Source organism: Grammomys surdaster, unplaced genomic scaffold (assembly GCF_004785775.1).
Source record: "Grammomys surdaster isolate TR1022 unplaced genomic scaffold, NIH_TR_1.0 195, whole genome shotgun sequence".
Classification (NCBI taxonomy): Eukaryota; Metazoa; Chordata; class Mammalia; order Rodentia; family Muridae; genus Grammomys; species Grammomys surdaster.
This window is the reverse complement of record NW_021604640.1, coordinates 1,291,470-1,305,212: the sequence shown is the minus strand read 5'-3', so window position 1 is coordinate 1,305,212 and position 13,743 is coordinate 1,291,470. Positions and strand designations below refer to the sequence as shown.

At 36.0% G+C, this 13,743-nt stretch overlaps 1 protein-coding gene across 1 annotated transcript in view; it reads left to right on the top strand.

Annotated features, from left to right (window-relative positions):
• The window catches only part of Cfap47 (cilia and flagella associated protein 47), a 230,304-nt gene that overhangs the window by 55,422 nt on the left and 161,139 nt on the right, over positions 1-13,743 (top strand). The window contains exons 23-26 of the mRNA XM_028769943.1: positions 4,160-4,254; positions 5,108-5,267; positions 5,909-6,104; positions 12,439-12,648. Of these exons, the coding sequence (XP_028625776.1) occupies positions 4,160-4,254; positions 5,108-5,267; positions 5,909-6,104; positions 12,439-12,648 (661 nt within the window). The remainder of the gene's footprint in view (positions 1-4,159; positions 4,255-5,107; positions 5,268-5,908; positions 6,105-12,438; positions 12,649-13,743) is intronic.

Genomic DNA, 13,743 nt, shown 5'->3' with positions numbered 1-13,743 from the left:
TCTCTCTCTCTCTCTCTCTCTCTCTCTCTCTCTCTCTCTCTCTCTCTTTTTCTATCTTTCTTTCTCTCCTTCCTTCCTTTCTTTTGTTTTTTTTCTTTCTTCTCTCTCTCCTTTCTCTCTTTCTCTCTTCTTTGTCTGTCTTTTTGTTTGTCTGTCTTTCTTTCTTCACTTTAAATTCAATATCTGTCCTTCATATCCTCCCAGTACCTCCTCATGCAAATCATCCCCTTGTTTCATCTTCCCCTTCTCAAAAGAAGCCCCAGTTTGAATGTCAATCCCCACTAAGACTCTCCCATCTTCAAGTCACTGGGAGAATACAAGCATCCTCTCCTACCAAGGCCAGATAAGGCAGTCAGTTTAAGGGTGCAGTATCCACAGGCAGTCAGACAACAGGGATAGCCACTGTTCCAGTTTTTGGGGGACCTGCATGAAGACCAAGCTGCTCATCTGCTGCATTTGTGGAGGGGGTCCTAGGTCCAGACCCTACTCACTCTTTGATTGGTGGTTCAGTCTCTGGGAACCCCTGCTGGTCCAGGTTAGTTGACTCTGTTGCTCTTCATGAGGAGTCCCTGTCCTTTAGATGCCTCAATCTTTTCCCCAACTCTTCCATAAGGCTCCTCAAGCTCCATCTAAAGTTTGGGTGTGGCTCTTTGCTTCTCTTTCCAATGGCTACTGTCAGAGGACAATTATGCTAGGTTCTTGTCTGCAAGGTTAACAGAATAGCATAGTGTCAGGGATTGGTTCTTGCCCATGGGATGGGTCTCAATTTGGGACAGTCATTGGTTGGCTATTTCCATAGTAGCACTTGGTGAAGGAGACATAGGCAGAAGAATCATGAATTCGAGGCCATCCCAGGCTACATTTAAGATAGCTTTGACAAAAAGATTATTTTAAAATTTGATCTTTTAAATTGATACATTATATCTCATGATAAATTTTGTATTTGTTTATAACATTTTTTATATTTAGCATGAACTTTTAAGATGTTTATTTTTGTTCTTATGAAGTTTTCAATAAATATGTCCATTAACTTCACGATAAATCTGTATTATTTCCATTATATTTAATATTATTTTTACAAATTCAAATGTATCCCTGTTCTATACTTCATAAGAATATAAAATTTTCCTAATTTCTTTTCTATTTTTAGTGCTTTTCTTAATTTTGAAGTAGCAGAAGTTCTATTTTCTGAAGTTCTATTAAAAATTAAGGTTTATATTTTTTCTAAAATATTGTATTTTTAAATTTTTTTTATTTATTTACATTCCAAATGTTGCCCCTGTCCTGGTTCCCTCCTCCTAGAGTTCTTCACCCCATTCACCTCCCCTTTGCATTTAAGAGGATGTTCCCACCCCATCCTATTCCCCTCCCCTTATCAGTATCCCCCTTCTTTGAGGTATCAAGTCTCTATAGGATTAGATGAATCCTCTCCCACTGGGGCAAGACAAGGCAGTCCTCTGCTACATATGTGCTGAGGGCCATGGACCAGCCCATCCTTTGTCTCTTTGGTTGGTGGCTTAGTCTCTAGGAGCTTCCAGGGGTCCAGGTTAGTTGATGTTCTTCCTATGGGGTTGCTACCTCCTTCTGCTCCTCTAATTCTTCCCCTAACTCTTCAATAGAGGTCCCCAACCTCAGTCCAGTGGTTGGCTGTGAGTGTCTGCATCGGTCTCAGCCAGCTGCTAGTAGAGTCTCTGAGAGGACTCTTGTCTGCAAGCACAACATGGCTTTACTAAAAGTGTCAGGATTTAGTGCCTGCTCATGGGATGGGTACCAAGTTGGCACAGTCACTGGATGGCCTTTCCTTCAGTTTTTGCTTCACTTTTGTCCATACATTTCTTTTAGACAGGAGAAATTCTAGGTCAAAATTTTTGAAGATAGGTTGGTAAACTCATACCTCTTCTGGGGGCCCTGTCTATCTACTGGAGGTGGTCTCTTCAGGTTCCATCTCTCCACTGTTGGGGATTTCACCTAATGTCATCCTCATTCAGTCCTGGGAGCCTCTCACATCCCAGGTCTCTGGGACTTTCTAGAGCTTGTCCCCCCCACTCCCTGTGGCTGTATATTTCCATTCATTCTCCTGGCAATTTGGACGTCTCTCCTGGCCCTTCCCATATCTGATCTTGCTCCCCTTTCCCCTACCCGTCTCTTGTCCCACCTATGTCACTCCCTCCCTTTGCCTTCCATGATTATTTTGTTGTGAATTCTCTTTGTATCCCATTTTTAAATTGGGTTATTTAATTTTTGGAAGTTAGCTTTTTGAGTTCTTTATATATTTTGGATATTAGCCCTATATTGGATGTAGGGTTAGTGAAGATCTTTTCCTAATATGTAGGTTGACATTTTGTCCTATTGACAATGTCATTTGCTTTACAGAAGCTTTTCAGTTTCATGAGGTAACATTTGTCAATTGTTGATCTTTGAGCCTGAGCCATTGATGTTCTGTTCTGGAAACTTTACCTTGTGCCAATCCATTTGAGGCTGTTTTCCTATTTTCTCTTCAGTTAGATTAAGTGTATCTGCTTTTACGTTGAGGTCCTTGATCCATTTGGATTTGAGCTTCGTGCATGGAATTAAATATGGATTTATTTTCATTTTTCTACATGCATATCACCAGTTAGACTAGCACCATTTGTTGAAAATACTTTTTTTTTCCACTGTATGGTTTTGACTTCTTTGTTAAAGATCAATGACCATAGGTGTATATGTTTATTCCTGGGTCTTCAATTCTATTGCATTGATATACCTGTCTGTCTCTGTACAAATACCATGTTTTTTTTTTTTTTTTTATCACTATTGCCTTGTAGTAGTGCTCGAGATCTGGGATGGTGATTCCCCCTGAAGTTCTTTCATTTATGAGAATGTTTTAGCTATTCTGTTTTTGTTTGTCTGTCTGTTTGTTTTCCATATGAAGTTGAGAATTGTCTTTCACGTCTGTGAAGACTTGTATTGGAATTTTGATGGGATTGCATTGAATCTGTAGATTGCTTTTGGTAAGATGTCCAATTTACTATGTTATTTCTACTGATCCATTATACAATGCTTTCCTTTAAAATTTCATGTTTGTTTTCCCTCAGTTTCTTTGCTCATTGCATGCTTTGACACATCTATTGGTATCTTCCATACTATATATTGTGTCTTTGGCATTCTGGATAATAATGCATGTTTTAATGTTGGTAAGAGTCGGTCTGACATACTAAGCCTTTAGTAATTGGTTGTTTAGTTTTCTTAGAAAGTGTTGGTTGAGAAATCTATCTCAAGGTCACCATGTTCAACTTTAATTGAAATTAGGCTTTCCAGATGATACTGGAATATGTCAAAGCAAATTGTGAGTTTTATGTATATATTCTAGAAACCATTTTCTTCTGGTTATACCATAAATTATTGTTAATTTCCAAATGGAAAAGCCATTTTGTATTCAATTCTTGCTTTGGATCTACTATGACTTGTTTTAGTGTTTCTCATTACTGCCATTGGGTATGATATTATAGTGCAAAGCATTAATAAGATTTTCATGTCATACATATCTCAACCCCTTGCTAAAGCAGCCATTAATTTAATTGATATAATGAAAGACATATATCCTGAATACCTTTTTAGGATCACAAACTGACTTACGCTTATGAGATCATATGCTTTTTTTATTAAGGATTGAAATATTTCAGAAATACATTTAAAACAGAAAGGAAAAGAATGGCTAAAAATTACCCCTTATGTATTCTTTTTTTTTTTTTTTTACAGAAATCTGTATTCCTGCATAACTGTAGAGTATCAGTTAGTCAATAAAATTGTCACTATTTATTTTCCTTGCATTCCAGTCGGGTTTTGTTTCTCCATTTTGCATGATTTATACTTCAGTATAGAAATCATTTATCACCACTTGTCCTTTCTTATTCCCATATTATGTATATTTTTTGATTTTTCACCATGTCAATTCTTATTGTCTTGTTTTACATGTAATTATTGCCACTAAAAATTTATAAGATGTGCAAATATGTAAACTAAAGTTTCTTAGAAATGTTTAAAATGGAATTTTTTTATTTTGACTAGGAGTAAGAAACAGAAAGAGTCCTAACTTTATTATTTTATTTTAGAAAATATATTAAATAATATCCACATTCTGTTTATTAATATTGTATTTATGTTTACTTTTCTTTTAAAGTGTTGAGGGCACCATTAGACTTATCCAGCACTGTGTTTCTCTTTAAAGTCCCATTATATGAGCTTCAGCATAATAAGGAGGTCACAAGAATTCAGGTATGTAGATAAATTATAGACTTTGTTAGTCATAATTACTTGGTAATTTGGAGTTTTCACTTATTTAATTGATTTTTGAACTATTTCCTATTAGTAATTTGCCACATTTATTCAGGATATTTGGAGCAACAGCACTGGACTTTATGGAGAATAGTAATATATATATATATATATATATATATATATATAAAAATAATATACATGTATTATATTATAATACATATTTTTCAGAAATATATTTTGTGTATATGATATGTGTGTGTTGTGTATGTGTGTGTGTGTGTGTGTGTGTGTGTGTGTATATGTATGCATTTGTAGCTTCTTAAGGTTAGCAAGCTGGTCTCTGGGCTTTTGAAAAGCATATGTCACATCACAATGACTCTCATTCCAATTGCTGTGTTTCTTTGCTATTCTCCAATTTCTTAGACTGTACTTTGGCAGTGGTATGATAAACTTCAAAGAATTAGGGAATGTAAAGAACATATTTACATATAGAGCTTTTCATATGAAGTCAATGTCACTACTATAATATTTCCCACTAGACCCATAGAAAAGAATTGTGACTGCCTTAAATATTTAAGAAAGCAATGCTAGCAATGTTCTCCTAAAGTTTCAGAAAGAATAGGGGCTCCTACCAATACCTTAATCATAATCAAATGATAACTGATGATTTAGATTCTTTGTCCACTAGTCATATATATCATAGCAATTAAATGTAAGTTCAACAATGTAAAATAGTCTATGTTAATAGCATCATAATCAAATTCTCAGATCTTGTTTCTAAGAACTAAAGCTTATAATGCAATTATTAATTTTTTAAAATTTCTTCTTTTGTATACACATATATGAATAGGATCTGGTCTTATTTAATATTTCAAAAAAAACAGTTCTTTGGTCATTGGATATTGGCAAAATTGACAAATATTTCAAAAGTGGCATATTCAAATTTACTGCACTGATTGGAAGTCTGAAACCAAATGAAAAGTATACTATTTCCATACATTTCTGTCCAAGTAAGTACTTTTCTATTTTTAAAGCAATTTATGTATATTAATGTTTTACCTGCATATTTGTGCATATACCCTGTGTCTAGCTGAGGCCTGCTGAGGCCAGAAATAGGTGGTGGATCTGCTGGAACTGGTTGTAATCTACCATGCAGGGGCTTGGGTCTTAACTGCTGATCCATTTTTCCAGTGGTCTTGACAGACTTTCTTAATCTTCATAGCTGAGAGAATTTCACTCACCACACCCATTTTACAGTAGTCCCATAAGATCCTCAGGCAGTTTGTGATGTCATCTTCATATCCTATATACCAAAAGGGATTAGCAGCTTTTGTTAAAGCATTGGAAACAACTGAAATACTTCCATATATTCTTTATTTTCCCTCATGTAGTAAACGTTTCTTCCCCACTATATATTTTCCCCCATGTAGCAGATATTAAAAGATTTGCTCCAGCCTGAGACAAGGTATATTTGAAAAAATGCTCTTTTAAAAATAATGCTTCATTTAGTTTTACTTTTTCCTCGGGCTGCATTGTTTCTGGGTAAGCTAGTCTACCTCACTGAGCTGTAATATCATAGTACCTTTTGTTATTAATGCTTATAGTATGTACACTTTTTATATACACTAATATATACCTCTTTTTTTAATAGAAGAGCCCATAACATACCTAGCTGATGTTGCTATACGTTTAAATGATAATTTATTTGACTATAGAATATTACATCTGATTGGAGAGATACAATTACCAAAGATTTCTTTTGATCCATCATTTATATGTTTTACTCCTGTTCCTTTGGATGTCACAACTGGGGTAGATATCAAAATTTTGCCACAAAACTATTTCAGGTAAATCCTCAATATGATTTTTCTACATCTTTATGTACATTTTTTTTATATCTCTGTTATGTGAAAATTCTATGTCATGTCAGACTTGCTGTACTTGGGAAGCACTATTAGAATGCTTAAGTATACACTGACATTATAAAAATATGAAGTAGCCTTTCTAGTCATTTATATTCTTGCTGTTTTTTGTAAAAATCTCTGTCCATGTGGAATTAGAAATAAGCTTAAAATTTCAATGTAAAAGAAACAACACAAACTTTGTACATTAAAACATTAATTTGATATTCCAAACTATATTAATTTATTGTCTTGGAATTTATACGGCTAATTAGTCTAGGATGGTTTAACTGCATCGTTTGTTCAATATCTAGTCAGGAAAATATATATTAGCAGCCTCTTCAAATTCTTCTGTGTCTTATTTCTCCTCCAATATGTTAAGTTTAGTCAGAATTCATTTCCATCTAATTATAAAACTAAGTCAATTGTTATTGATTGGGACCACATTTATCTCTTAGCATTCCTCTTCAGATCCTAGATATATGGTCATATGTGTACCATGTGCTCCAAAATGTATCAGCTATCAAATTTTTCCTATTACTTCATCCTGACCTCAGCCTCCCTTCCTCTACTCTTGCCAGTTTCTTCCAAGCCTTCCATCCTTCTACTCTTTCCAGTTCTCTCTGTTTTCCCCTCTCCTCCTCATCCACTACACCTCTGTTTTCCTTCAGAAAAGAACAGGCTTCTCAGTGACATCAATATATATCAGGAGAATATGAGGTAACCCAGTAGGAAAGGTGTCTCAAGAACAGGCAAAGGAGTCAGAGAAAATCACCAGCCCCAACCCACCTCCACATTTCCACTGTTAGGAGTCTTAGGATTTCATTGCTATGAAGGGAAACCATGACCATGGCAACTCTAAAAACAAAAAAACGTTTAGTTGGGAATGACTTACAGTTTCAGAGGTTCAGTCCATTATCATTATGGAGGAAAGCATGGCATGATGCAGTCAGTAGTGGTGCTTGAGAAGGTAAGAGTTCTACATCTTGATCCAAAGGCAGCCAGGAGGAGATTATTCCACAGGCAGCCAGGAGGGGACTCTTTTCTGCACACTGGGCAGACCCTGAGCATAGGACCTCAAAGCCTGCCCCCACAGTGATGCACTTCCTCCAACAAGGTCACATCTACTCCAACATTACCACACCTCCTAGTAGTGCCACTTCTCATTTGCCAAGCTTATTCAAACCACCATATTGCACACCCTGGCCCCATAGGCTTGTTCAAACACATGTCTTTATAAGAGCCATACCTCTAGCCTTAACACAATGCAAAATACATATAATCCCACATTAAAAATGCCCCGTAGTCTATCACAGTACCACCAATGTTTAAAAGTCCAAAGGTCTTTTCAAGTCTCGTCTAAGATTCATGCACTTTTAAATATAATCACTTATAAAGTTGAAATCATAAAGTACATCACATACTTCCAACATCACAGGATACCATTCCAAAATACCATAGTGAGGAAATACTGGACAAAAGCAAGAGAGAAAACCAACTGGGAAAACTCCAAACTCTACACCTCTATGTCTGATGTAAAAACACTCTTCAGATCATGAACTCCTTTCAGCTTTGTTGACTGAATGACTTCTGGTTCCACTTCTCTTTGACAGCTTTCTTTGGTAGGTATCTCATGGCTCTGACATCTCCTAGATACATCTTAGGGTCTTGGGGTATCTAAGGCAACTTACACTTCATAGCTTCTTGTTCCAATGTCTGGTAGCCACACAATATCTTAAGTACTCCATAGGTCACTTCTCCAGCTCTGACCTCTGTAGCACTCTAAGGCTCTGGCTGACTCCACTCCAATGCTGCTGCTGTTCTTGGTGGTCATTCCATGGTACTGCCATCTCCAATACACTGTGGTCTTCTTCTGAAACTAGGATTCACCATAGCCTTTAATGGGCTCTCTTCATGATGCCAAGCCTCAACTTCTTTGCATGACCCCTTTAGATCTGGGCTGTCACCTGTAACTGAGGCTGTACTTTCACCAATGACCTTTCCTGGCCTCTCACAATGCCAAGCCTCAGCTGCTCTCCATGACATCTTCATCCATTCAAAACTGATACCACCTGGGTGATTTTTACTTAGTACCAAATCCTGCTGCCAGCCCAATGCCTATCTCTGAAACACAGCTTCTTTGTGATCTCAGAAAACACTTCCCTGATATTTCACCTCAGTGATGCTGGTCTCTTCTTAAATACTGCTTATTTCTTAGCGCCAGCTATCCAAAATCTCCCTCTGATGCTGTCCCAGAAACCTCCTCTGTTTTTGACTCTAGAGCTATAGCCAAATGGACAAAACTGCCTAGTTTTCCTTTGTGCTGGACCTGGAACATAGCCTCTCTCCCTTGGTCTACATCCTTCACTGCCTAAGCTTTTCTTTTCCTAGAACTTGCTCTGTACCATGCTGGCCTTGAACTCAGAGATCTGCTTGTCTCTGTCTCCTGGGATTTAAGGTATTTACCCCTATGTTTAGACCTAGGTTTTTCATAGCTCCTATGCATGCAAGATCTGTATCAAAAGCCTGGGTCTTCTAGCCTCACAAGTATGCCTTCATTTTCGGGATTGTAGTTCATTCCAGATTAAATGAAAACAACAACCTAGTCATAACAATGTCTAGCATGATAGATCTATCCCTTATTCAATTGCAAAAGCAAAACCAAAATGCATAGCTGGGTGGGATCTTGCCTCGAGGCTACCACTCCTTTAATTATACTTATTATTCTATTTTTTTGTTCTCATGTAACAGCAATATATTTTTATTGGATATTTTCTTTATATAATTTTCAAATGTTATCTCTCTATCCCATCACCCCTCCTTTGCTTCTATGAGGGTGTTCCCCCACTCACCCACCCACTCCTGCCTCCCCACCCTTGGATTCTCCTACATTGGGGCATAGAGCCTTTACAGGACCAAGAGTCTCTCCTCCCATTGATGCCCGGCAAGTCCATCCTATGGTACATATGCAGCTAGAGCCATGGGCCCCTCCATGTGTACTCTTTGGTTAATGGTTTAGTCGCTAGGAGTTCTGGGGGGGGGGGTCTGTTGGTTGATATTATTGTTCTTCCTATGGGGTTGCAAGCCCCTTTGGCTCCTTCAGTCCTTTCTCTAACTCCTCTCCATTTATTATTCTTTTTTTTCCCATTTATTATTCTTAAACACAGGATTTAGAACCATTCCGCTTACTGGTGCCCCTTCAATACATGAACCATATATTTTGTAGTTTTCTTTTTTCATTTTGCTATACTTGACCAAAATGCTCTTCAAGAGAGTAAACTAGAGGACAAAGTCTATGCTGGGCTTTTGTGAAACTTCCTCTGTCAATGTAATTAATCTGACTCTCTTCACTGTAACCTCAGCCAGACTTCCCAGACAAGGGCAAAAAGCAGTCACATTCTTCACCAAAACATAAGAATGATCTCCAGGCAACATACTAAAATCTCTCTCCTCTGAAAGTTCTTGATCTAGGACTCCAGAATTCAAATTACACTCAGCACCAATGTTTTTCATATTTCTACTAGGATGGCCCATTAAGCCCCATGTAAGTCATTACACTGCTTTTCAAATCCAAAATCTCCAAATTTACATTCCTCTAAACAAAAGAATGATCAGGCCTATCACAGCATTACCCCAGTCCCTAGTACCCACTTTTATCTTAATTAGTGTTTCCATTGCTGTAAAGAGACTCCATAACCAAGGCAACTCTTATAAAGGAAAATATTTAATTGGGACTGGCTCACAATTCAGAGGTTTTGCCCACTATCATTATGGTGAGAATCATGACAGTGTGCAAGCAGATATGGTGCTGGAAGTGCCAATAGTTCTGCATCTTGATCTTCAGGCAGTAGGAAACTGTCTTCTGGAGGCAACCAGGAGGTGGGTTTCTTCCACACTGTGCAGAACATGAGCACTGAGATCTCAAAGCCCACCTTAACAGCGACACTTCCTCCAACAAGGCCACACCTATTTCAACAAGACCACACCACTTTCCATGGGCCACCACAACAGAGTTCAAGAAAAGTACCACTCTAGACAAACACAACTTATGTACAGAAAACTTAATTCCTACCCACACAGGCTCCATGTTTGCTCCTTCGTCTCTGTGAACCTCTATATGCACTGCTTTATTGATTCTGTGAGCTGTGTTTTCCTGGTGTTTGTGACTGTTCTGACTCCTACAATCCTTCCTCCCCTTCTTCTGTGGGTTCCTCAGGGTCTGCCTAATGTTTGGCTGTGGGTCTTTGCATCTACTCCTATCAGTTGCCAGAAACTTCTCTGGTGGCAATTGGGCTAACCACCAGTCTGGTCTTTTGGTAGCCACAGTCTATGGTCAGCAAGGGGTGTCTCTCAATCTTCAGGCATTACAGGTGGTTGTGAGCCACTTATTCCTGAGAAATGAGCTCTGATCCTCTACAAGAACATCAACTTACTTAACTGCTGTGAGCTATTATCTCTACAGCCCTCTTCTATACCTGTTGTTTGAGGCCTGCAATATTGCTTGGGAGAGTGGGAAAATTGAAGATAGAGGAAAATATGCATCATGGTTTTTAATGTGGAACATTATAGAGGCTAATGTTCTAGTAATGCATCTTCGTTTTGTCTTCAATGTAGGTCTTGACTGTTTCAGTAATGTAGCTAGAAAAACAATTTCACTTGTGTACTATAAACTATGTTTAACGTTATCCATAGAAATGTTTTTAAGTATAGTAAAATCTAGTAACTATATAAGTTTCTTGTTATAAGTGTAGGCATACATATCTTGCTATTTATTTGGACATGAGCATTATGGTTATGAATAAACTTCAGTTGGTATGACAGTGGTGTCTAGAATATTAGAGACAATACATTAAGCTTTTTGTAAATCTAAGGGGGCTGTTTAGACGGATTATCCTACAAATAATGATATTCAAACACTGTTAATACAATATCCAAATTGAAGAAGGCAGTATGATATTTAATTTCTGTATTTTATTAGGAAGTTATAATGGATGATGCAACAGGGTTTACATTAAGTGGTATTTAATTTGGGAAAACCTCAGTTCTCGAAGATTAAACGTACATACCCTTACAATTCACAATTTTGTTGAGGTTATATTTTATGTGGAGATATTAACTTTTATTAGTTTATAGATAATATAAATTGGAATTTATTTTGTTACAATTTTTTTTTGTTTTTTTGAGACAGGGTTTCTCTGTGTAGTCCTGGCTGTCCTGGAACTCACTCTGTAGACCAGTCTGGCCTCGAACTCAGAAATCCACCTACCTCTGCCTCCCAAGTGCTGGAATTAAAGGCATGCACCACCACTGCCCGGCTTACAAATTATTCTTGTTAGTAAAGTTTTTTAATGTAAGAATTAATCTTCAACCTTTCAACTCTTTAATTAATGTATGGTGATATCAATATAAAAACTATTTGAACTCAAAATATGAGATGATGACTCTGAAAGGTGTTGAAGAGATGATGATAGTCAATTTCTTTGTTCATGTGTAGTGAAGTTAGCATAAATGACACATTGAGTGACAGTCAGTTAGAGCTAAATTGCTTTCTAGTGGACTTTTGAATTAATTTCCCATATTTTATCTAGTATAGCATACAATTATAATTAATCCAGTTTAAAACAATCTTTCCTGTTTTCATTTATTAGCTGAATGTTGTTCACACTGATTAAAATTTTAAATGAATGATATTTCCATTTAATTACACTTATTTGCTGTATGTTTACACATGTATAATAAAATAAAGCTAATGTATTACAATTTATTGTCAACAGAATTATGATTAGCAAAATAATTTTAAAATACTATATACATTGTATGTAGTAAACAAATATTTATCATGCTAAATGTTAAAACATGTAATGGTTAAAATTTATTTGTAGTATTTGTCTTGAGGTGCCTTATAGTATCCAAGTATTTAATATTCTTCATATATATAATCTATCAATATTATTTCATATGTTTGTATGAAATTTATATATGTTACCTGGTCATTTTGGACAAATCCTTATTAGGATATGTTAAAGAAAATTAAGTTTACGTGATAGTTGTTTTTAAAAACTATTGTATTTGTTCTAATATATATTCTAATATATTATCTCTCTTAATCCTTATAAAACAAAGATGACAGAAAGATAAGAGATAAACATATATTTACATTTAAAAATGCTGTTGTACATAGTTGGAGTTTGAGAAAATAAATACACATTCAATTCACATTAATTGCTGGTGTTTTAAGCAAAATAGTAATAATATATATATAATTCTATATTTTGAACAGTAATTCAACTCTTCAGTTCAAGATTCCCACTGCAAAACTTCTTGATGATGATGAGATTCACCCACTTGCTGTGACATTTCCAAATGGCAAAGTCATCAAAGGCTCTGATACTGGACTAAATGATGAGATACTATGTCATCTTAGTTTCAGTTCATCTAAACCTGTTTCATTTTTTGCCAATCTTCTTTTTTGTGATGACAGAAATAACTGGTAAGATATTTAAATATGGATGCATTTTTACTTCACATTGAAGCATACTAGCTTCATATTCTTTAGTTCTGTAAAGTGGTGAAAGGATGGCATCTAATATTTTGGACATAAAATTTATAACATTCCAAAAATAAATTTGCTTTAATGTCGATCACAAAGTAGTGAAGTATTTGCATTTATAGTATTATAAATTGTTAACTTGATTTCTGAGATGCATTCTCTTCATGTATAAATAGAAAGCTGATGTGAGCAAAAGGTTTTGAAGTATTAAAGTAGAACATGTTGTATGGAGGTACAACTAGATTTCCTTATTGATGATAGTTTGGTGCCTTTGGATTGATATATTGTAGTACACCAGGGCCCAGGGGGCAAATATGAAGGAGAACAATGGCCTGATACAGGGAATTTTAATACACAGCCTTTTTAAAGAGCATCTATATCATAGATATATATTTTCACAAAGTATAAGAAAAGATAATATATTTTATTTCTTTTCTGCTGTGTTTTTACATATATTTTGTCTCTCTTTCTTATCCCATCTATTTTCAACACCTTTTTTCTCAAAGATAAATACAGCCAGATAAAAAACACATACACACACTCACACCACACATATACACTCAAACCACACCTACACACACACTCACACCACACACACACTCTCACACCATACATACACAAACACACACACTGAAAAGTATGTTTACTAGTAGAAAAGTCTGATTAGTAGAGACACTTCATCAGAGTCTTCCCAGTAAGATGGAAGGGAGCTCAGGAGATGGCTCTATTGATAAAACAGGTCTGTCTGAACCAGTAAGTCTAGGGCTGAGAAAGTGACCTCCAGGTTCAGAGAGATATCCTGTCTTATAAAATTAGTGGAGACCGATTGAGAAAAAACTAAACATGTAGGCTTCTACCTTTCATATAAATCACACTGCATGTGTGTGCATGCACAAACACATGGACAGGAATATTATTCCTTTCTTTTTATTGATATATTATTATTAATATGTACAAACACAAATTATCTCCACAATATGAATAAACTAATTGAATGTTATATTATCATGAAACAGTCTGTGTTACAAATTTAGT